This window comes from Morus notabilis, unplaced genomic scaffold (genome assembly GCF_000414095.1).
Source record: "Morus notabilis unplaced genomic scaffold, ASM41409v2 Scaffold594, whole genome shotgun sequence".
In the NCBI taxonomy this organism is placed as follows: Eukaryota; Viridiplantae; Streptophyta; class Magnoliopsida; order Rosales; family Moraceae; genus Morus; species Morus notabilis.
Window position 1 is genome coordinate 293,168 of NW_010359491.1, and position 23,896 is coordinate 317,063.

At 35.5% G+C, this 23,896-nt stretch overlaps 1 protein-coding gene across 1 annotated transcript; it reads right to left on the reverse strand.

Annotated features, from left to right (window-relative positions):
- Window positions 1–4,322: 4,322 nt before the first annotated feature.
- On the reverse strand, window positions 4,323–11,196 carry LOC21405260 (kinesin-like protein KIN-UB). The gene is made up of 19 exons (XM_010094549.2): window positions 10,813–11,196; window positions 10,408–10,508; window positions 10,137–10,259; window positions 9,727–9,912; window positions 9,238–9,459; window positions 8,955–9,108; window positions 8,428–8,577; window positions 8,190–8,278; window positions 7,757–7,960; window positions 7,503–7,625; window positions 6,897–7,031; window positions 6,672–6,803; window positions 6,226–6,352; window positions 6,042–6,134; window positions 5,762–5,887; window positions 5,528–5,653; window positions 5,294–5,437; window positions 5,086–5,214; window positions 4,323–4,915 (listed from the first exon to the last, which is right to left on the reverse strand). Exons 1-19 carry the CDS (start codon window positions 10,985–10,987, stop codon window positions 4,755–4,757), a joined length of 2,700 nt encoding a protein of 899 aa, XP_010092851.1. The 5' UTR covers window positions 10,988–11,196; the 3' UTR covers window positions 4,323–4,754.
- Window positions 11,197–23,896: the final 12,700 nt, after the last annotated feature.

The window sequence follows — 23,896 nt, forward strand, 5'->3', positions numbered from 1 at the left end:
TTTTTTTTTTTTTTTACACCTTAAACTCAATCAACTTCTTTATAGTGATCTTCTTCTTTTCTCTTCTTGTCTACTTACAATAGTCAGGCTACTGTTTGTTTGATCAACGTTTTATTTGATCAAGAGAATAAGGTTACAGGAGTTATGGGCATATGGGTCTCTCTCTCTCTCTCTCTCTCTCTCTCTCTCTCTCTCTCTCTCTCTCTTACAGTCTGACTGATTATTAGGGTTTATTATAGAGGCAGAGAGGTGAGCATTGGGTACTGGATCACACGTGCGCTGCTCCGTGAAAAGCTCCTTTTCGAGGCAACAGCCAGAAACAAACAGACCTCAAGCCAAGCAAGCGTTAAAGTCTCTCCCTCTCTCTCTCTCTCTCTCTCTCTCTCTCTCTCTCATTGGCATCAGAGAAGTAAAGTTAGGAGAGTGAATCAGCAAGTGAGAAAAGCTGGTAGGTATAAATTAATATTTTCCATATAATAATAAGAGTTAACTTTGTCTTGATTCTGGAATGGATGCTCTCTTCTTGAAACCCTAGCTAGTTCTAGTACTTCTTTTCACAGCTTAAATTCAAAACAAAAAAATAAAAATAAAATCCCTCACACATGTATACATCATTCTTATTTATTTGTGTTGTTTCTTTGGATTCTAGTTTAAACCTATAAATATATATATATATATATATATATATGCTCTAGCATGCCCTCATTTCTGCTCTTGATCAGAGTTTTATCAGAGATATATTCTCTTTGAACATTAACCAGACAAAAGTTTTATACTACTAGGACTTCCATTTTCGACGCAAGTTTCCTACAGCTATAGGAGTAGCTCTGGCTATACATATAGCTATTGTACCGCAAATTAAAAAACTTTTTTTTTCTCTCTTCTTTCTTTTGCCTTTCCTTTAGATAACATTTTCCCAGTACCTTTTTTCTTCTGCTGTTCTATATAAAACCTTAAAAAAAAAAAAAATCTTTTTCTATTTGCATTCATTGGTTTAAGATTAAACCTCAGAAACATATGATCGTATGTTATGAACTTAGACAATATTGGACTACTTTTGTGGGGGATGATAATTAATATTCGGTGGACCATATGTGTACTGTACTCGAGATATCATGATTCATAATCCTTTACAGTTCATCATGATGATCAACATCACTTGATTCCTTCAAGTACACATTCTAATGACTATATTAAGTGTATAAAATATCTAGATTCTGTTCCTTACCCACCTTTTTTCCCCCCCTTCTTCTTTTCATGACTTCTTTGCTCCTACGCTTTCTTCTCTCTTTTCGTAATCGCTTTTAAGCTAGCCCAAAGTTCATAGCACTTCATAAAACCTTTTGGCTTTTGCAGAACTCTGAATTGATCCCAAAAAAACAGGTTTCTTCACCCTCCTTTTTATTTTGCATTATTGGCGCAGTAAGTATATTAGGATGTAAAGGGATTCTTTTAAGAAAAGAAAATTTTGTAGCGCATATATACCACTCTCTTTCTGCTCTGAATGCTGATCTATATATATATATAGTATTATATATAAAGGCTTTCTTTAGCAATAACGACACTTAGCTTCTAACTTATATTAGAATTAGCTATTTTATTTGATCCAAAGTAAGATGATATATCCAAAAAAAAGAGGGAGAGAGAGAGAGATGTCTATTGAGTATATATGCTATCTTCACGTTATCGTTGTGATAATTAATCATCTTGCAATTCAATTGTTTATGGTTTTTGTTAACTTCTATAGTATATAGTACTTCGTGTGCTCTTTATTAGCCATGGTTGCCTAATTATTTAACGCTCTTTAACTAATTATAACTACAAGTTTAATCGTGTGATTGTAAATTTGTAACTGTGTGAGCTAAATCAATATTAGTTTCTGGTATCAGTGTTTTGTTGCATATATGAAGAAGTGCAGATTCGTTACCAAGTTGAAGCGAATGGAAGAAAATCTCTCACTCCAAAAATATGGAAAATGAGAGAGTAATTAGCAATAGTTGGAATTTTTTTCTCACTTTTTTCTAAATCCGATTGTATATAGGAATAATAAAATGCATGTAATTAGCAATGGAAGGAATGCTTTGTTTGTTGTCAATTAATATCAATGGATGTTTTAACTGAGTTCCACAGTTGAAAAGCTCTGATAGCCATAACTACCAACATTGTTTTGAAATTGCAAATGGCAAAAAGTGTTTACTATGAAGTTGAAATAAATGACTTGATAATCGGAAAGAAAAATACTAGGGATTCCAAGTTTTTTGTGAAATTTTGAATATTAACTAATGTGGCATAAAAATCGCTATTCTTTCATTGGTATTATTATGTGTCTAAAAATTGTGATGTGAGTGAGTTGAGTTCAAAATTAAGATCCTAGCAATACTCAATTGCAAAACTGCTTGTTTTATGTTGCCATCTAAAACACCATGTGTTTTCATTTTTTTTTTTTTAAGCAAAAGGAGGGATCATCTTGTATTAATGATCTCATGCACATCCCAACTAGACTAGCATTAAGAAAAAAAATCTTGTCGTATACTAAGATCTACACTCTAAACATATTAAAAATAAAAGAAAAGGTCGAAAAAAAATACAACTAGCTAGTTCAGCTCGGAGGCAATCAAAAGAAAAATAAAAACAACATAGCTAAAAGAAAAAAACCATTAGAAATAAAAACCAACTGTCAAACCGAGCTCTAAAGATCTATTCGTGAAAGGGGGTCTCATTAAAAGTTTAAAACCCCTGAGAAGAAAGAATCCCCTAAAATACCACATATCTTGATATTTCATTAAAAAAAAAAAGGAATTATTTGCACTAAATATCTCATGAACTTTAGAATCATTCCCACACAGAGACGTTTGGTTCATGGATTAGAATCATAAGATTAGAACCATTTTTGATTTACGTATATTTTTTGTGAGAGAAAACACTGTAACGAACCATGAATTATGATTCAAATCGGGGTACGAATCCCCCAACCAAACAACCCCAACGAACCATGAATCATGATTTTAAAAGTTTTCACTGTAGTACTCTAATTTTTTTTATTTCTTTTCACTTTGGATCCCTCTATTTCATTTCCTCTCAAAAGTAGATAGAAAAAGACACTTGCGCTCATGTGGGCGCAGTTAAAAATATTAATGCCTTTGTCACCTCTTGATATGGGGAGTAACCCTTGATTGTAAGTTCCCTTTTTTTTTTTCTCTCATCTGGAATTTAGATTTAAGCATCCCAATCACAACCCAAGTTACTGAAATCACGGATTCAAAGAAGATGACTTGAAGTAAGCCGGCTTCATACAACAACAGCTCTAATTCGAAGATATTTGTGGCGAAAGAAGTTAAAGACAACCTTTTTTGTAAGTACGGATGAAAAACCCCAAATCAATTTGAGAAGAAAGTGAAGAGGAAAGGATTTTGGGACCTTCATTACATTCACAATCTGCCCAAACTTTCAAAAACAAAAAAATAAAATAAAAGAAAAGGCCTAATTAAGGAATTATAATGGCATATTTACCATCACACACACACACACACACATATATATATATATATATGCTCACGTGAGAGCGCACATGTCTTTTGGCGGGAAATTAAATGGAATGGACATGGTGGTATTGAATCAATTTTTTGAGTAATGGAACGGCACCAAAATTTAAGATTGGTGCTAATAACAAAAAAACATTTTGATATATTGATAGCGCTCCAAGTGGAATCTGATTCCTCCATTATGTAATGGTCTTATTAGTCTTCACGATGTCAACATCTTTCGGCTTCTGCAGGGCATGATGGTATTCCCTCATTCAAATCGTAATTCCGTCACCCGTGGTCTTGCTTAATGGGCTCTGTCTACTGTTAACATCACTCGGCCTGGCTAAAGAATATATTAGCTCCTCGGTGTCTGTAGACTCTGTTTCTGCACCAAATACACAAACAACAAGACAATGACGACGATGATTAAGTGACAAAGATATGGTTATTGACAAACCAATATTATTCCTTGGTCCCTACTAGTTATCTTAGAACATGAAACTACCTCTTTTTATTTTTTTTGTCTCATTATTACGTGGATATACATGTAGACAAACATTAACAACGCAGATAAGTTGGTGCTTGTCAGATTTAAAATCGGCACTTGAGTATTTTGGATTCAAGTCCGATAATTTCCGTAACAGTCGGGGACAGATTATATATGGTCTAATAGAGTTTTGAACCCCACAAGAACTAGCAACTTAAAAAAAAATAAAAATAAAAATAAAAATAAAATAAAATAAGGGCATGCTGTAAAGCTCATCTTTTTCGACCGAGACATATAGCTATTGAGTTGTATTAGTGCTTTGATGAAAACTAAACCACTTCATTGATTGTAAAAATTGAGCAATAGAACAATGACAAACAATACTACTTGAATGCGCCTACCTATAAAAATGTAAACAAAAGGAATGCCTTGCCCTCAAGCAGCTACAGATATTTCCTCTTCTATGCTTTCTTGTCACTTCAATCGGCTACAATAATAAATTGCTCAAACGAGATACGTAGACGGATTACAAACTGAAGCCCTCGCCCTTGCTTCCTTTACACAAACAAAATTTGCTTCAGATGGTCACTCATGTCCCCACTAGCATGATTCATGAAGGATAACTAGTAGTTTCTCCACAAAACCTATACAGCACTAAGTTGAATCTCTCTTCATGATTGCTCCAACAGAGCGCAAGAAAATGAGTTCCAAAAGCCATTTTGCATAAAATCAATACTAATCAATCAATTCTCTATCCGTAAACGTCGCATTTCCGCACGGAACGTTGGGCTTGAATGCAAAATCCGACGAGCAAGAGTCCTGATATCCTCTCGTGAACAGTCTCTTGAAATACGAACTAGTTCCCACAGGGCGCCTCCATTAATCATGTCTTTCGCATTTACTTCTGTAATTTTGCAAAAAGGAACATATGAAGAATAAGGTTTTGAAATCTCAACTGCTAAAATACACGAGACATTTTAATTTTTAATAATCAGATTATAATTTTCAATAATCTATAATCTGATTATTTTATAAATCTAAAATTTTGTACGCGAAATAAGCCATGTAACATACCATGTTGTGCCAAATGACAAAGTGCAAGCTCAATGTGGCGCCGAATAGGTGCAGCCTCATTGTTAGCATTTTGTACAATCCAAGGAAGTGCACCATCTTCTAGTAAAAGAGATCTGCCAGTTTTCAACCCTATAAAATGATAGCTTATTAGAATAGATACAAAACTATTAGCATTGAAGTAGAAAACCTATCCCGTCTATGCTTTTACCTTGACTAGATGCTCGAGATTCGCATTTAGCAAAGTTTGCTATTCCACGTGCAACTTGAGAAAGAACATCAGGATGCCCACATCTAACAATTCCCAACAAGGCCTTAATACCACCTTCAGTCGTCAGCTTGGTTTGTAGTTTCTCTAACATTTTTGTTGGGGGATAATTAACAAAAAGAGTATAACCTCCGAAAAGTGAATCGAAAATTATGACGCCAAAGAAAACAAACATACCATTGCCACAAAGATTAGCAATAGCTCCAGCAACCATTCGCAGTGTCTGGGAATCATCTGCATCAGCTGCTGTAATAGATAATAAACTAATTCCCCCTTGAGTCATAATAAGTTCTTGATTGGCTTCTGTTATCCAAGAGAAATGGCAATATGAGGGAAAGAAGAAGAAATTGGCAGAACAATCCAAATGAAGGAAACCTTCACAACCTATGAGACATTACCAAGCAATCTTACCGTTCATTGCGAGATTGGCGATTGCGCCAGCAGCCACTCTACGTATGGTTTCATCCTCAAAGGTTCTAAGAAGCATCAGCAAAGAAGTAAGACCGCCAGCTTCAACGATCCTCTTTTGATTTGTATCTGCTTATAACATGTGAGCACAAAATTGAATCTCACAGATAGAATAACAAAGCTAGAAATCTAATAAGATGCTAGCGATAAAACATGCTTGAAAATACATGGGAGAAGAGAACTACTAACAGAATGAGAGAGAGAGAGAGAATTTCTAACCCACCATCAGCTGCTAGATTGGCCACCACTTTTACAGCATTAATACGAACATTCAGATCGTCTGACTCAAGCAGTGACAAGATCTTTTGCAATCCAACTGTTAATTTAAATGTTTGAAAAAAAATGAGAAACGACCACCAACCAAAATGATCAAAAATTATATTACTTCACGAAGTACTCTATACAACCTTGCTCAAAGAGTGTGGCATCTCCATTTTGCATGTCTTTGGACTGGAAATGCCTAAACGGAGACATGGAAGAATCTATTCCGTTAAATCCATTTCGAGGCACACCTCTTTCAAAACACTTTCTCATCTGCAAATGTTTGGTAAATCAGAGGAAAATTTTGAAAAGCAAATACACGTTATAGTCTAAGTCTAGACAAGATCTGTTGAACCGTCGCCATTATTAGTAGTTTAGTTTAGGAGCAATTGCATTGCACGCTCCAAACTTTTATGCCGTAGACTCTAACCATGGAAAAGTAAAAGGCTTAAAATCCCTTTGTTTGAACTAAAGGCAAATTAGATCATACTTTTTTTCTGCTAAACAAATTAATCGTGTTATCACTGGTTAAAAGTCCCGAAACAAGCTATTGATAGGCACAGAGCATACTTGATTTCCCTAAAGTAAATACCTGATCAGCTTCAAACGTCAGTTGCAATAATTGACTTCGTAGTACTATTATTTCTTCTTCAAGTTTCTTTTTTTGATGTCTCTCCTCCTCCAGACTCTTTCGAAGCTTTAAGATCTCTGCATCCCCACTTCCCTAAACCCCCGGGAAATCTCTTGTAAATTATTACTCTGATGCTTTGGAATTGTCAAAAGATAGAAGAAACAAAAATCTTATAAGAGAGCATACCTCTGGTAGTGTATAATTTCCTGATTGGCATTTGAGATTTCTGACCTCCTCCTCAGCCATCTTTCTTAGGTTCATTTCTTTTTGGAGCAATTCTTTTACCTCAGCAATGTCCTCAGAAATGGGATACCCAGGTCCCTAAATTTTAAGGGAGAAAAGAGAACACCGATTTAGAGTTCAAGAGGTAAACTTCTATGTAATACTACAAAAGCACCTACTAATATAAAACAAATCCGTCAATTTCATTCTGCCAAAGAACAACTATCACCCCACCCAAAAAAAAAAAAAAAAAAAGAAAAAGAAAAGAAAAGCAAAGCCATGCCTCCCATCAAAACATAAAATAAATGAAAGTGAATAGATTTTAATTTGTTTTCTTTTTTTCATTACCTTTCGCAAAATATATATTTGATATAGAAAATTGAGTAGGGAACCCGAACAAGCAAAGGGATAAAATCTTATGAAAGTTAAGGCATAAACAAAACACACGAGCATGATTGAGCCCCAAATAATCTTATAAAAAAGTATCACAACCATATCTATCAAAATTTTCTCTATACATTAACAATTGATACTATGATCATTTCATGAAATTATACTAGAAGCGACTACCTCTCCATTACATTTACCATCAACTAAGCCACCATTTTCATGCTTCTGTTGATTTAACACCAACTTCTCCTCCAATTTCTTAACTGCCTCCATATAATCCATCTGGCATTTTAACCTCTCCTTCTACAAAGAGAGGAAATGAAAAACTTATAAATTTCAAACAAAAAACACAAATAACTGAAGAACCAAGTAAATCAGAGACTCGTAACTTCTATTATGATACTTCTCTCGTTTGTATGAATGACTCAACTCACCTCTAATGCATCTGCAAAGTTCTGCTCAACCTCGGCAATCCGGTTTTCTGATCCCAAGTGTATTCTTTCAAGTTCATCATCGAAAGCTTTTTGCCGCCTTTCATTTTCTGCAATATGCTTGTCCAACTCTATTTCAAGCCTTCTGGACAAACTTTTGTAATCAAACTCCTCCTTTATCCTTAACATATTTTCGACCTTCATGGCCTGTTAAAGCATCAGCATCACTAATTAGTGACGACTTGAGTAGTCATGTGGAGTGAACTTTCAACTTCAGATTCCAGCTAAACTTAAACCCCAATTAGTCATTCAAACACCAAATCAAAATGATCTCGTAAGAAGGGGAAACAATCTTCAAAGAATCATCTAATCATGGCAAAACGTATTGAGTAAATTACTTGTCATATGCCCTCCTACAGTCTGTACAAGAACTAACCCTTTGTCCAAATAGTATGGTACTGGTGGTCTCCCCTCGATGACGTGGAGATGGACCAATAGTGATAATTAGCGAAGTCCTTGCTGAACCTGTGAAATAATAAAAAATACAGCAAAATAAGTGTATTGTGCTAATTAAATAGCAAAACAATGACTTAAAAACTGCACATGGAAATCAAGCGTAACATTTTAAGAACTCTCATCCGGTAAACTTTGCATGAATATAAAAGGTATCTCACCTCCAAATGAATCTCTAAGCAATCTTGTCAGCTTTGAATCACGAATTGGAATATGAGCATTATTCTCTGCAAGAGCATTTATGCACTTCCCTAGGGCGCTAAGAGAGAGATTGATAGACTTGGCTTCCTCCAACATATGTCCCTCACTTCCTACAGAAAACGAAGGTACAATGTTTACCATCCAGTTAAAAACATATTATATTCTATTAGAAAGCTACATCAGACCCTACCACACCATCATGGTCAAGGGAAAACATTTTTTTACGTGATAGGAAAAGCTTCGACCCAATCCAGCCCATATTAGCAAATTTAGCAGTAAGAATTGAATCAGTAGTGAATAGTCACATCCATGACAACATTTTAAACCAAGTTAGTAGATGTATCAAATGCACAAATCCTTACAAGGAGACATGCGTACATAATTTACAAACTATATGCAAAAGTTATGCGAAAGTAAATAAAGCATGTACACATTTGTGTAAAAATCTCATGTAGAAAAAAATGGACGCAACTTTGGGCATATATACCTGACTTCTGAATACGCTCTGAACCAGCCAAATCTACCACAACAAGTTTGCTTTTTCGAAGTAGTGGCTTAAAAGGTTTGGTCAGATGAGAAGATTCTCCATTTTCACCTGAAAGACTATCTTCTCTTCCCATGACAGACCTTTTGACATGTACCTGCACTATAAAGAACCTAAAGATATCAAAACTCGAAAGATCCCAACTATGCCACATAAATTATGCAACCAGTTAATAAATTATGTTAGAATAGCAAAATAGGAAAATAGAGATAGACAATCATTTCACCATCAGAATAGCATGACTACGAGAAGATTCAGTATTCAACTTTGTGTTAGCAGCGATACGATGTGTTTCTCCCAATCTAAGCAACTCAAGAAAACTTTGTTGATCTCTGATTTCTACATGAGTTGCACCAGGTACCGAAACATCACCAGTTCTTGGATCTTCCACAATAGAAATATTATCATTTGACGGATCAAGAAGGTCTTGAAGAGTCTCCATATATAGCTACACATTTTATAGAAAAAAGAATGTTAAAATTGTGAACATCTAAGAGGTACGTAAATAGAGAACATTTATGAGAAGATCATCAAACTAAAGAGAGGATCCTAAAATTTATATAATAATAGATAACTAAATTGTGAATATCGAAGAGGGGCCTAAATAGACAACATTTATGAGAAGGTCGTCAAACTAAAGAGAGGGTCCTGAAATTACACAACCATAAAGAAAACATATTATTGAGCGGAAAACTTTGATATAAAGGCCTATTACTTGCAAATAAGATACAGAGATTGAATCCGACTCTGGGGATATATTTTCTAAAATATCCTCCATTGAGCGGACCATTATTCCCCGATCAGCTGTATCTTCCTCTCCTAATCGCCCAAGCGTAAATGTTTTTCCTGTACCCGTTTGACCGTAAGCCATAACAGTCCCATTGTAACCATCCAGAACGCTCTACAAAATCAAATGGCAGAGCAGTTAATCATTGTCCAAATACAAATCACAAAAGGATAGTATATCTATCATGAGATCAACTCTATATGAACTGACCGCCAAGATATACAGCAGATAGTCATTTGCAGTTAAAGCAAAACGTATGCTAAGAAGAAAACTAATGTACTGTAATACTAACCGCATCGCACAAGTTACGTAATGCACGGAAACGAAAAGTAACACACCTCAACTACAGGCTTAGCAACAACTTCGTAGACACGTTTCTGCGATGCAAATTCAGTAAGCACCTCATCAAATTCATAGGTGTCTGAATCCCAATTGTTTTTCCTAAGTTTCAACCGTTTAAGCTGTAGTAAAGAAAAGGCCAAAAGTCAATACAGGACCACAAACCAAGCTTTAACTACAAAGAACATTAATAATACCAAGACACCTTTAACAACAGCAAATTTAAACCTATAGCTGCTACAACTCAAATTGCGACAAAATTGAAAGTACCTCTGGCTGCAGTTCTACACAATCAGCAAAATCTGCATCCGCAGCCCTCTCTTCCGCATTCCGCGGTCGCAATCTCACCGCCACTCGAACTCTTCCAGGTACTATTTCACAAAACCAAAAACAGAGCAAATGCAATAACAAGTTCATCATGTAGTCGTACACAATTTCTTACTTACTAAAATCCATTTTCCAATTCTCCTTTTCGTTCTTGAAAGGATCCGAACACAAATAAACGACGCAAAACAAAATAAAATCTCACTTTGCACTCAACTCTTTGGCTTCGCTTAACCTAGCCAAGTACATTATATCTCAGAAGAACAAAAAAGAAATTTTCGAAACCTAAATATTTTTCACAGGCGGCATTGAGGCAAGAAACATGAAATCAGAGAGAGGACAAGTACGAACCTCCATCAGCGTGGAAGGAGGCTGGGGCACTACGGCGGACGGCAGATCCGGAGGAGTGAGGGGAAGGAGGGAGTCTGGACTTGAACGACGACGTCCTGAGGTTGAGAGCAGGGCGATCCAACTTGACGCCGCCGCGGTGACCGGTTCCGTTCCGATTAGCGGCGCCGGAAGCCATGGAAGACGGTGGAGCCTCTTCACCGGATCATATGGAGAGTGGTGATGAGTGAGGGGGTTTCGTTGGTTTCAAAGAGAGAGTTGGGAAGAAACGCAAAAGGAGAGTGAATGTGATGGGGATGGATGGTGGGGCCGAATAGACAGAAACTCCAAAGACAGATACAGAGAGAGACAGAGAGAGAGAGAGAGAGAGAGAGAGAGAGGGAACGAGATTGGGAGAATTATTTTGAAGAGGGAAATGTTGTTGTTTGCGGATTTTACAACTTCGAAATGTCAAAAAACTTGTCGTTGTTTCAACTTTTACTTTTGTTTTACTTTTACTTAACCCGCGTCATGGTTTTGTTATGACTTAATTTACTAGTGCCGTAGATTTTAAAAAAATTATTTTTAATTGTGTTAAAAAAAAGTAATTGTTATAAGAAGTAGTTAAGTATTTGGTAAAGTGTAATTATAGTAGCTGTGTTAGTTCTAAAATTAGTATAACAACGTTTTGTAAATTTTGAGGTTGAATTACTGTGAGTACATAAAATGACTAAAATAGACATGGTATGAAATTTAAATATATATAATTATTTTTGGTATTTATAAATACTTGTTTAACTTTAAAAAAAAAACATAATGCTATGATTTTGAGTTTTTTAACAATAAATTTATGGTAATTAATTCTTTTTTTTCCATTTCTTCATTCACAATATAATTACAACTAAAATGAGCATTAGTGAGTAATCAATTTGTTGAACAAAAATATACATTCCATGTTCAAAACTGGTGAGGCATGAAAAGAATTAAGCCGTGAAAAAACTGGTTGATTCTCTTCATAAACGAAATCATCTGGATTATCATTTGGTTAATTTTATTTACCCGGAAAGTTGAAAAGAAAACACAGCTGGGAAACTTGTCATTACCAGCTGGAGTATAAGTGTCCATTCCCACCATCCTTGTTCACCGTGACACTGAGCTTTGGGGAGAAGATGCAAAGGACTTTAAACCCGAGAGATTCGCATAAGGCGTTTCAAAGGTGACGAAGGGCCAAGTTTCGTTCTTTCCCTTCGGTTGGGGGCCTCAGATTTGCGTTGGTCAAAACTTTGCCATGGTGGAAGCAAGTTATATCTATAGCGTTTTATAAAGCGCTAAGACAATGGGCGCTATTAAAGGTTATTAATTTCATAGCATTTTATAATTGCTGCTTCAAACGCTATAGTAAACTGTGTATATATATATATATATTATAATTTGTAATTGTTTCGTTTTGGTGATACAACATGTAATATCAAATTTAACAACACCGGATAAATGAAACGTCCAAAATAAAACATTTAATACAATTTATATATCGTCGACTCTATCACTATTTTTAAGTTGGCAACTTGTACATAATATAAAGCATCATACCAATAGTTAATCCACAACACAGGCATCATAAATCTAAAAACCAACAAATTAGCTAGTAGAGTATCAAGGCGTTCCAAAATATCTAGCTAAACAAAGTGCCCTAACAAATTGATCCATCGTCAAAAAATGCTCCAACTCTGAAGAGAATTGATGCTTGAGACAGCTCTAATGACTCAGATAGCTCTAAAAGCATGAATAAAGGATAACCAACCAGGCGTGTTGGAGGTATAATGAATGTTGATGGTCCTATCTTCGCAGAGGCCGATGGAGGAGAGTGGCATGGCTATAGAAGACCCATTTTCTAAGCAACTCACAGCTTTGGTATCTAGCTTAGAGCCTTCATCCTAAAGTATTGAAGACATTGTTCAAGTTAGCGAGAAATGAGAGAGTTTTTAGGCAACTAGTGAAAGGTAAGAATGTTAAATCCATAAGCACAAATAAATCAACATCTCACAAGTTAGTGAGAAAGGCAAGAGTTTTTAGGCAACTAGTGAAAGGTAAGAACGTCAAATTCATAAGCACAAATAGATCAACATCTCACAACCAAGATAGATAAACGCAGGCTAGGATGATAAATATTAGGCAAACTATAAGCATCATTTCATTGAACATCATAGATATAGATTTACCAAGACAAACAAGAATTATTTAAAGACAAACCTGAAGCCTTGGCTTGAAGACCAAAGTGGATTTGTAGAAATAGGCATTCCGAAAATAAAGATAACAAAAAGTGCACAGAATCATCATTTGCAAAAGAGAACATGCCATGTATACAGCAATGCAAAATGAACTTTACAAGCACAAGAGAGATATTTACACACCGTGGTAGGCAATGTAGTGCCAAAGAGCTCGGACACCCATTCAAGGGGTCGACATCTCCCCAAACCAGAGGCCCAACCTCATCATTCCCAAGCTGTTCTAATTGCAAGTATACAAGATTTGGCTTATATGATTCAAGGAGTTTAGAGAACTCCTTTATGCTTGGGCTGGTCAGAGTTTGAACCTGCATTATAAGCAGCAACTAACTTAATGCAATATCCCAAACAAACTGATGTGAATACAAGCTGTTTGGTAATCTCATGATTATCTGTTTTTTTTATTCTTTTCTAAAATTCTGAAATAAGTATTAATAAATTATCTAATAATAATCATAGATTACCTTTTTTTAATTAGGAGACGTTTGGTTCATGAATTATAATCATTAGATTAGAATCATTTTCGATTTACGTGTATTTTTTGTGAAAAAAAATACTGTAGCGAACCATGAACCATGATTCGAATCGAGGTACGAATCCCCCAACCAAACAACCCCTTAATAATCGTAAATTTAAACAAATATAAGAGACTTTTTTCCGTATGTCACATTTTGATAGGTCATATTTTTTATCCGTGGAATCGACATAAAATCAAGTAAAAGTTAAAAATACATAGATCTAACGGTTAAAAAAATATAATCTACCGATATGCTAGGCATATCAGAAAATCTCCCTAACTATAAATGGTCGATAGAGATTTAAAAAAAAAAAAAAAAAAAAAAAAAAAAACCCCCAACATCTTTTTTGGAAGCCCAAAAAAACCCAAAGTCCATGCTTAAAAGTGTTTTTCCCACTAGCCAATGTTTGAGTCTACTTTAATGGAGGCTACATCCGCACTAGAAATGACTAACAGAGTCATCGTCCACGTCAGGCATACTCCTTTCGGACTTCACTGCAAGCTCACCTGTCTGAGCAAATTCATTCAAAGCTCACTTGTCAGAGCAACTTCATTCGAAAAAATCTTAGTGTCAGAGCCAATATGACAATTTCTTAGCCATTCTCGTATAAACCATCTCTGATAAAGTTTTGACACACAATCAGACCTCCGAAAGAGAAAGTCAACGTAGCAAGAAGTTGAGTCAAACACTCTTTAAAAGTTTCATACCTAGGAAATGTTGAAAATCTTGAGAGAAATGAGACTTGAAACACGTAGAAAGTACACTTTCCTTAAAGCGTAATTTGCCCACTCTCGTTAGAGATTGCTTCGGGTTCTCAGCAAATTGCTCGCAGGATATGACAAGCCTTTCAAGTTGTTAATCACAAGCAAAATGGCAACAACACTAAGAACACAAGAACTTTTTGAATTTCTGGAAATCTTTGAGCAAGAAGAGAGAGGAATTGTATAGTATATTTCACTTCTCATTTTTCTGTAATTCTTGTTCTTTTATAGTTTTTAATCACACCAATACGTACAGACACAACCAAACTTGAAAAGGCACCTTTTCCATTTGAATTGGTGTCAATTCAAGTTTCAAAAAATGTGTCTGATCGTTACGGCGCTGCAGCACCAGTTTCGGGCGCTGCAGCGCCCGTTTCTGGAAAATCAGAAACCGTCTGCGCATGCCCGAGCGCCGCAGCGCCCAAACTCAGCGTCGCAGTGCTATGCTCTCTGTCCAGTCCAACGCTGCGGCGCCCAGACACAGCGCCAAAGTGCTATGCTTGCTGGAAATTTTGTCCATTCCAGCGCCGCAACACCCAAACTCGGTGCCAAAATGCCCTACTTGCTGGAAATTATGTCCGCTTTTAGATGTGATAAAACTTAACAAATTCTTATATATTATATTTAAACAATCCCGACAATCCCCCACTTGTTTAAACATAATATTGAAGAATTCTATCCAGAAATTGTATATATGCATAAAGTAAAATATCTTTCGATTTGAATTTTACCTTAGTGTTAGTTTCACAAATGTATATCGAAATTCCAGGTAGCCTAAGGCTTTGAACCGGTTATTCCTTATGATAATACCGGTGAAACCACACACATAAATACATTAGAGTTCAAGTATTCTACACAACACTCGCTTTGCACTATTCATGTCCTTGTGCAATCTTGATTCATAAACTTTTCAAAGAGAAACTCCAACTCTTCTTTGAGACGGCACCACCTCTAAGTTTACATAGGTGAAGTTCTTCCAGTATCTTTGTTACTTTTAAGATACTTGTTCTTAAAACTGAACTTCATTAAGAGTTAATCTTTACTCATCCCTCATATAGTAACAACCAACACTAAAATTCTTTTTGGGCTTAATAGTTAGTGCTGAAACTCTCCACTTATCAATGATTTGTTATTACCCATTGAATCTAAAATTACTCATTTCGTAATGTTAGATTGGGCTGCCATCATTGGTGGATTTTAATCTAGGAGTTTTAGCCCCATCCCATTTGACGTCGTCCTTACTAAATCTCTCGAAAGAGCTTTAGTAAAAGGATCTGCCAAATTTTCAATAGATTTCACATATGTAAGAGAAATTATTCTATCTTTGATTAATTTCCTTACATAATCATGTCTAAGACTCATATGTCTTGACTTTCCATTGTATATCTCGTTATATGCTCGAGCTAAAGTGGCTTGACTATCACAATGTATTGATATCGTTGATACATCCTTCATAGTCAGAGGAATCTCTAACAATAGGTCCCTTAACCACTATGCTTCATTCTCAGCTGCTACTAATGCAACAAATTCTGACTCCATAGTTGAGTGTGTTATACATGTCTGTTTCTTGGATTTCTAAGAAATAGCACCTCCTCCCAAAATGAACACCCAACCAGTCGTTGATTTGTTATCTCCAATACTTGATATCCAACTTGCATCTGTATATCCTTCTAAAACAGCAGGGAATTTTGAATATTGGAGACCTAAGTTTTTAGTTTTCAATAGATAACCTAAAACTCTACCAATGGCGTTCCAATGTTCAACACTTGGATTGCTAGTAAATCTACTCAATTTACTAACAGCAAATGCTTTATCAGGTCTTGTGCACTGCACTGCACACATAAGACAACCAATAGCACTTGCATACTCAAATTGAGCCACCGAAAAAAACGCTCTTCCATCATTCTTGAAAAGTTTTACGTTATGATCAAATAGAGAATAGGCTTCCTTTATCTTTAAGAGTATGTTTGGTAGGAAAGAAAAGTGGAAGGAAGGAAGAAGGTAGAGGGATTTTGGGAGGGAAAATGAAAATGTAGGTTATTTGGTAGGAGAGAAAATAGAAAGGAAGAGAAAATGGAGTGAAAAATAATACATGTGGGCCCCACCATTTTTTTTCATTTCACAAGTGGGCAGAAAATGGGATGAAAATTGGGGACAACTCATTAAAGTGAGCAAAGTTACTAAACTACCCTTTTTTCTATCAACATCCAAGCAAAAAATTTAAGGGTATAAAAGTAATTTACGAGTACGATTTTTTCTTTCCTCCCAATTTAACTTCCAATACCAAACAAGTGAAGGTAAGCTCATTTTCTTTCTATCTTCTCATACCAAACAACATAAAAGAAAATCAATTTCCTTTCCATCATTGCTATTTTTCATCACTTCCATATTTATTTTCTATCATATTTTCTTTCCTTCCTACCAAACATAGCATAAGTGACTGAACTTTTTCAACACTTTCTCAATATAGTGTGATTGGGTTAGAGCGTAACCCTCACTATTCAGCGTAACTTTGATACCCAGTATTGTATCCACTTGACCAAGATCTTTCATCATGAATGTGAATGATAGAAACCTCTTTATTTCTTCTATGCCTTTCATGTCACTGCTCACAATTAGCATATCATCAACATAAAAACATACAAAGATAATACACTTATTACACACCTTTGTATATAAGCATTTATCTGAAGTATTATGAACAAAACCATATGAAAGTATAGCTGAATCAAACTTTTCATGCCATTGTTTTGGTACTTGTTTCAATCCATACAATGATTTTACAAGTTTACACACTTTATGTTCATTTCCTAGTAAAACAAATCCTTCTGGTTGTTCCATATAGACCTCCTCATCAAGATTACCATTTAAGAATGCTGTCTTGACATCCATTTGATGAACATATAGACTATGGATTGATGCTAATGCAAACAATATCCTAATAGTTGTTATTCGTGCTACAGGTGCATATGTATCAAAATAGTCAATTCCTTCTTTTTGTCGATACCTTTTGGCTACCAATCTAGCCTTAAAAGTGTTTAAAGTACCATCGGTATGATACTTTCTCCTAAACACCCATTTACAACCAATAAGTTTAGAACCTGGTAGTAAATCGACAAGCTCCCAAGTGTGGTTTGACATTATTGAATTCATCTCATCATTGATAGCATCCTTCTAAAAAACTGAATCCCTAGAAGCCATTGCTTCCTTAAAAGTTTTAGGATCATCCTCCACTTGTAATATCATAGGAATTTTCCTAGTGACATTACTCTTACTTCCTTCTACTAAGTAAAAGGAAATAAGTTGAGAATTAATATCATCCGATCTCAAACTTTTCTCTTTGTGGATTCTTTTGCTTCTTCTTGGCTCAATAGGATGTTCAATGATCTTTGAAGATGTCTCCTCACGAGATTCTTCATATGTAGAACTTTGAGACTTGTCCTTATTCGCCAGTAAATCTTCAAAGAATTCTATATCTCTTGATGCAACTATCACATTGGACTCCAAGTTCAAGAGTCTATATGCCTTGCTATTTACCGCATAACCTATAAAGGCACACCTAATCCTTCTAAGACCTAGCTTCGTCCTTTTAGGATCGGTGTTCTTGTAATAAGCAAGACACCCCCACACTTTGAAATACCCTATATGGGGTTTTCTTCCTCTCCATATCTCATATGGAGATGTTTTATTTTTCTTAGAAGGAATTTTATTAAGAATATGACATGCACTAAGAAGAGCTTCACCCCACAAATTAAATGGCAATTCAGAATGCAATATCATAGCATTAATCATCTCAAGAAAAATTCAATTTTTCCTCTCAGCTAAACTATTTTGTTCAGGTGTTCTTGGTGCAGAACATTCATGTATAATACCATTTTCTTCACAAAATGTATTAAAATCATTTGGAAAGTACTCACCTCCTCTATCACTCCTAAGAATTTTAATTTTCCTTCCCAATTGATTTTCTACTTCCACTTTATATACCTTAAATGCATTAAAGGCTTCATCTTTATCGTTTCAATAAATAAACATATGTATACCTAGATGCATCATCTATGAAAGTAATGAAATAATGATTACCACCTCTTGTAATCATTCCATTTAATTCACAAATATCGGAATGCACTAATTCTAATAATTGAGAATTTCTTTCAACACTATGAAACGACTTCTTTATCATTTTAGATTTAATACATATTTCACATTTTTTTAAATTATCAACATCACAATTGAATAATCCACACTTGATCATTCTTTTCATAGTTGATATACCAATATGTGCTAATCTACCATGCCACAAAGAAACAGAATCAATCATATAAGCGGAATCAACATTTTTATTAATATAATTGTCAATAGTACATAGTTTGACCATTCCCTCACTAGAATAGCCTTTTCCAACAAAAGAACCATTTCGGGACAAGATTAACTTGCCCGACTCATACATAGCCTTAATCCCGGGCTTACCCAAAAGATCTCCACTAGTTAGATTTCTATTCATATCGGGTACATAAAGTACATTGGCTAGAGTGATTTTCTTCCCATAAGTGAATGCAAGTTCCACACTCCCTTTGCCAAGCACTTTGGAACGGACTTCATTCCCCATTTGAATCTCTTGTCCGTCATTCACATCTTAGAAAGTTTTGAATAGAGATCTATTATAGGAAACATGAACAGTAGCACAAGTGTCATACCACCATCCGGGACCTTGCCTTGTACCGCATTGATTTCGCTCACAGTAGTGACAATCTCTTCCTCTTCAACAGAGTTCACCTTAGCCTCATCGCTAGGCTTCTTTTTGTAGCGGCAATCTCTTGCATAGTGTCCCACTTTGCCACACACAAAGCATGCTCCCTTGGGTTTCTTGTTGGCTTGTGTCTTTTTGAATTTGTCTTGATCCTTTTTAGGACCCAAATTCTTGTTCTTGTTGGTATGTGAGGGCTTAGTCACGGCATTGGCTTTGGAAATAGCCTCATAAGAACTTTCATTCTTATCTCTTGCCCTTGACTCCTCTTCGATCCGAAGATATTTTTGTATGTGCTCTAATGAAAAATCTTTGAAACTATGCAAAATCTTCTTCATATATCCTTTCCAAGTATAAGGCAATTTAGCAATAATTGCTCCTACTTGAAATGATTCAGGAAGTTCAATTTTCACAACCCTCAACTTATTGACAATCACTTGCAATTCATGCACTTGTGGTAAAATTGGTTTATCATCAAAGAATTTAAAATCAAAATACTTTGAAATTAAGAATTTCTTGGTACCTTCCTCTTCCGCTTTGTATTTGAACTCCAATGCGTTTCATATCTCTTTTGCAGAAGATGTATTGGTGTAGAGATCATAGAGACGATCGGACAGAGCATTGAGAATGTGGCCACGGCATATCAACTCATCCTCCTCTCGTTTCTTTCGTTATGCCTTCAACGTTTCAAAGTCATCATCGGTTGGTTTGGGAATAGGCTCCAAATCTGGACTCAAAACATAGAAAATCTTCAATGCAGTCAAGAGAAACTTCAATTTGTCCTGCCACCTTGTAAAGTTAGTCCCATTAAAGCGATCCAATTTAACCAAGTCCTGGTTCATCAATTTGATAGTGGCAACGGTTGTTTCGGTCTCTATTTCAGTAAATTTATGCTTTAAGAATGTTGGAAATCTTGAGGAAAAGGAGACTTAAAACACGTAGAAAGTACGCTTTCCTTAAAGCATAATTTGCCCCCTCTCATTAGAGATTACTTCGAGTTCTCAGCAAATCACTCGCAGGATATGACAAGCCTTTCAAGTTGTTAATCACAAGCAAAATGACAACAACACTAAGAACACATGAACTTTTTGAATTTCTGAAAATCTTTGAACAAGAAGAGAGAAGAATTGTAGAGTATATTTCACTTCTCATTTTTCTGTAATTCTTGTTCTTTTTATAGTTTTTAATCACACCAATATGTACAGACATAACCAAACTTGAAAAGGCACCTTTTCCATTTGAATTGGTGTCAATTCAAGTTTTAAAAAATGTGTCTGATCGTTACGGCGCTGCAGCGTCAGTTTCAGGCACTGCTGCGCCAGTTTCTGAAAACCAAAAATCGTTTGCGCATGCCCGAGTGCCGCGGCGCCCAAACTCAGCGCCGTGGCGCTATGTTCTCTGTTCAGTCTAGCACTGCGGCGCCCAGACGCAATGCCAAAGCGCTATGCTTGCTAGAAATTTTGTCCATTCCAACGATGCGGTGTCCAAACTCGGCTCCAAAACACCCTGCTTGCTGGAAATTATGTCTGCTTTTAGATGTGATAAAACTTAACAAATTCTTATATATTATATTTAAACAATCCCAACAGAAAATCCCAAACCCAAAACTTTGCGTTCAAGTCTTTCCAATCTCAGACCATCTCTTTGTCAGACTGAAAAGACACATGTCGACCTTGCTCTAAAAAATATTGTGTGTGCATGTCTCCATCAGAGCGTCTGCCCTCAATGTGCCTCTTCACCAGAGCCTTATCCACATCACAAGTCACACTCTCACCTTCATCAAGCATTATCCACCATATAAATCATCATCAAGCAAGGGTATTTTGGACATTCGTTAACGAGGAGGACCTTGATATTTGTTTCCTTTAGTTCTCTCCAAGCCTAATCGTCTCCACCCTCTGTCAGAGGTCTTACCTACATAATCTACCTCAAAGCTCGCTAAGTACTTCGGTCACGTTGGATTCGCTTTCAATAAGTCGTATAGTTATGCATGTCAACCCCCGACACGTCATACCCTCAGATCTAACGGACTCCGACAACCTTAAAAAAATATTTTATTTTTTAAAATAGCATTTTTTATTTATTTTTAATTTAAAAACAAACCATCGAAATAATCCAAAGATTTCCTACTCTGCTAATGCACTACGTTAGTGCATCAAATTATTTGATAGGTGTAGAGCTATAAGTTTAGGCCCAGCTAAATGGGCTGACACAAGGCCCGCCACTGTTAGCCCGGGCCCGACTTGGACTTAGGTCGGACTGGGCCGACCCTCTCCCCTTTAGGATTGGGGCCGGCCCAACCCAAACATCATATTTTTAAAGATTTTTTTGAAAATACCTTATAAAATTTCAGGCTGGCCCTAAATTTTTTGGGCTTAAGGCCGGGTTGGGCCTACCCTCTCTCTTTTAGGGCCGGACCGAGCTGACCTGAAATTTTTCTTCAGGCCGGGTGGCCCAAACTTACACCTCCATGAAGGTGGTTGCCATGCCTACTACTTCCACCTCCTAATTTAATTTTTTTAACTTTACAATTTAGTTTTTTATCTGAATAAGTTTAAAATTAATTAAAAAAACAAAATATCAAAAATATTAAACTGATTTCCAAAGTTATTTGTTATAACAATTATCTTATTTATTTTCATAAATAAATTATCTCATCATTTAGGCTTAGAGATGGCATATTGGACCTGGACCTAATCCAACCAATTTAATAAGGTCTGAAATAAGAAAAAGTTCATAATTTATATTCTCTATTAATCTGTAAGGAAAAAAGATAAATACTTATTAGAGTGTATGGGTCTGAACTTTTACCCTTTACTCTTAATTAATATATTTAAACAATTACATTAATCAAAAGGGTATTAATCAAGAGAAAAGAGTAAAAATTTATACGCATGCACTCTAAGAGTAAGTTCAATAATTTTCTCTAAAAATCTTATGGGCTTATAGTATTTGGCTCCTAATATTTAATTCAATCCAATATCACCACTTTGATATAATGAAATAAATATTATTTTCCTAATCATTCCACTATAGTTATGAAATTGTACTCCAAATAATATAAAACAATTTATGAGAATAAAAATCTATTTTTTTGGAATATAGTGCAATTTATGACACGCTAATCACATATTATGCCCCTTTATTTAATTTCCGTAACTTAATTGGTATGAATATCATTCATCCAATTAAATTACACCTTCATCCAAGCCTGCTAGTCACTTTATTGATCATCCCAACATAATCAAGTATGTTGGTTCCCTAAAGATAATACTTTGATGAAACATTCAAGTAATCAATTACTTTGACAACTTAAGGAGAAATTATTAATTCCCAAAGGAGCCACAAAATTCCGTTATATTGATTAATCACTTTATATAGATCCATATTTCCAAATTATAAAGGCTATTGAATTAATAAATTTTCACTCCGGAGTAATTTAAGAAATGTAAAATCCAGGTATAAGATGTTTACAATAAACTCAGAACTGAGAGCATTTATATATTTAGTACTTATAAGATTTAATTAAAACGGTCACTAAAATTAAATTTTATTTATGATCCGCTAAATACTTCACTTAGTATCAACTACTCACAATTGATTATGCGGAATCAATTTTGACCTTTGCTACAATTATCATAAGTAAATTACTCAATTTTATTTATAGTTACGAACATGCTTTTTAATTATGAAATGCATGTAAATAAATATAATATAATCACAAGGCACAGTATATTTGGATTTCAGCATAAATGACCCTATTTTGAAGAATGTTTTCCATAAATAGTATAAGTTTTGCAAAATTACAAAAATGGTCATCTTTTGTTAAAGTAGTCAATCATTGATTGACTCAGCGGTTAATCATTGTTTGACTTAGCAGTCAATTATTAATTAACCTAATTTTATCATTGATTAACTCAATTATTCTTTATTATTAATCAATATTAGTTAATAATTAACTGTCACGCCCCCCAAACGGGGTGGCTGACGTGGAGCTCGATTTAGGATTAATAAAGCAGGCTCCCAACCGGGCCCCACACTTAACTGCATTAAAATATAAATAAATTACAGAATTCCGGAGCCTCTGACACACAGGGCTCCACCCCACAGGACATACAGTATCGTACATACATGCTCATGTAAATAATCATTACAACAGACATCAACCACAGTCTAGTAAATCCAATTATTACATAAGTTTACAGGATTCTCAAATTCCTTACATTTATTCAAAAGGATAAATTCAATCCTCTCTTAATCCAACAGTAGCAATCTTCCGCTACCCCGCACCGCTCCTAAAGTCTCCTGGGAGTGGTTTAATACATTTGAAACATAAAATGTGAGCGAAAGGCCCAGTAGGATATAATTTGCAAGGATGTAAAATAAATAAATAGATAAAGTGCAAGTAAATGAATAAATGGGTACGTAAATGAATAGACATTCAGTTTCAACAGACAGCCGGAACCTCACATCCTTTTTCTCAAAGGAAATAAATGTAAAATCTCCATATTACAGGCTTCAGCAAGTAATTAGTACAAATTACTTACCTAACCAAGTGCCTTGCCTACCCGGACCGAGTTTCGGGTTCTACCCCCGAGGATGCACTATCTACATCCTATCTAGGCTTACAGCAATAGACTCTATTACCAGTTCACAAGATCTCTTTGCTTAAGAAATCATTCATTAACATTTTGAAATCGTTAATACGACCCCACGAACTACTTAAGCCGTGGGCCCCATGACTGGACAAGCCATGAGGTTCCATGACTAAACAAGCTATGGATTCCATGGACAGGACAA

Excerpts from the sequence above, each read along its gene's own strand:
- LOC21405260 (XM_010094549.2), bottom strand. The coding sequence starts at position 10,987 with ATGGCTTCCGGCGCCGCTAATCGGAACGGAACCGGTCACCGCGGCGGC. Across the intron at positions 7,032-7,502 it reads ATGGTAAATGTAATGGAGAG|GGACCTGGGTATCCCATTTC; the intron begins GTAGTCGCTTCT and ends CTTAAAATTTAG. Across the intron at positions 5,654-5,761 it reads CGCCAATCTCGCAATGAACG|AAGCCAATCAAGAACTTATT; the intron begins GTAAGATTGCTT and ends CTTGGATAACAG.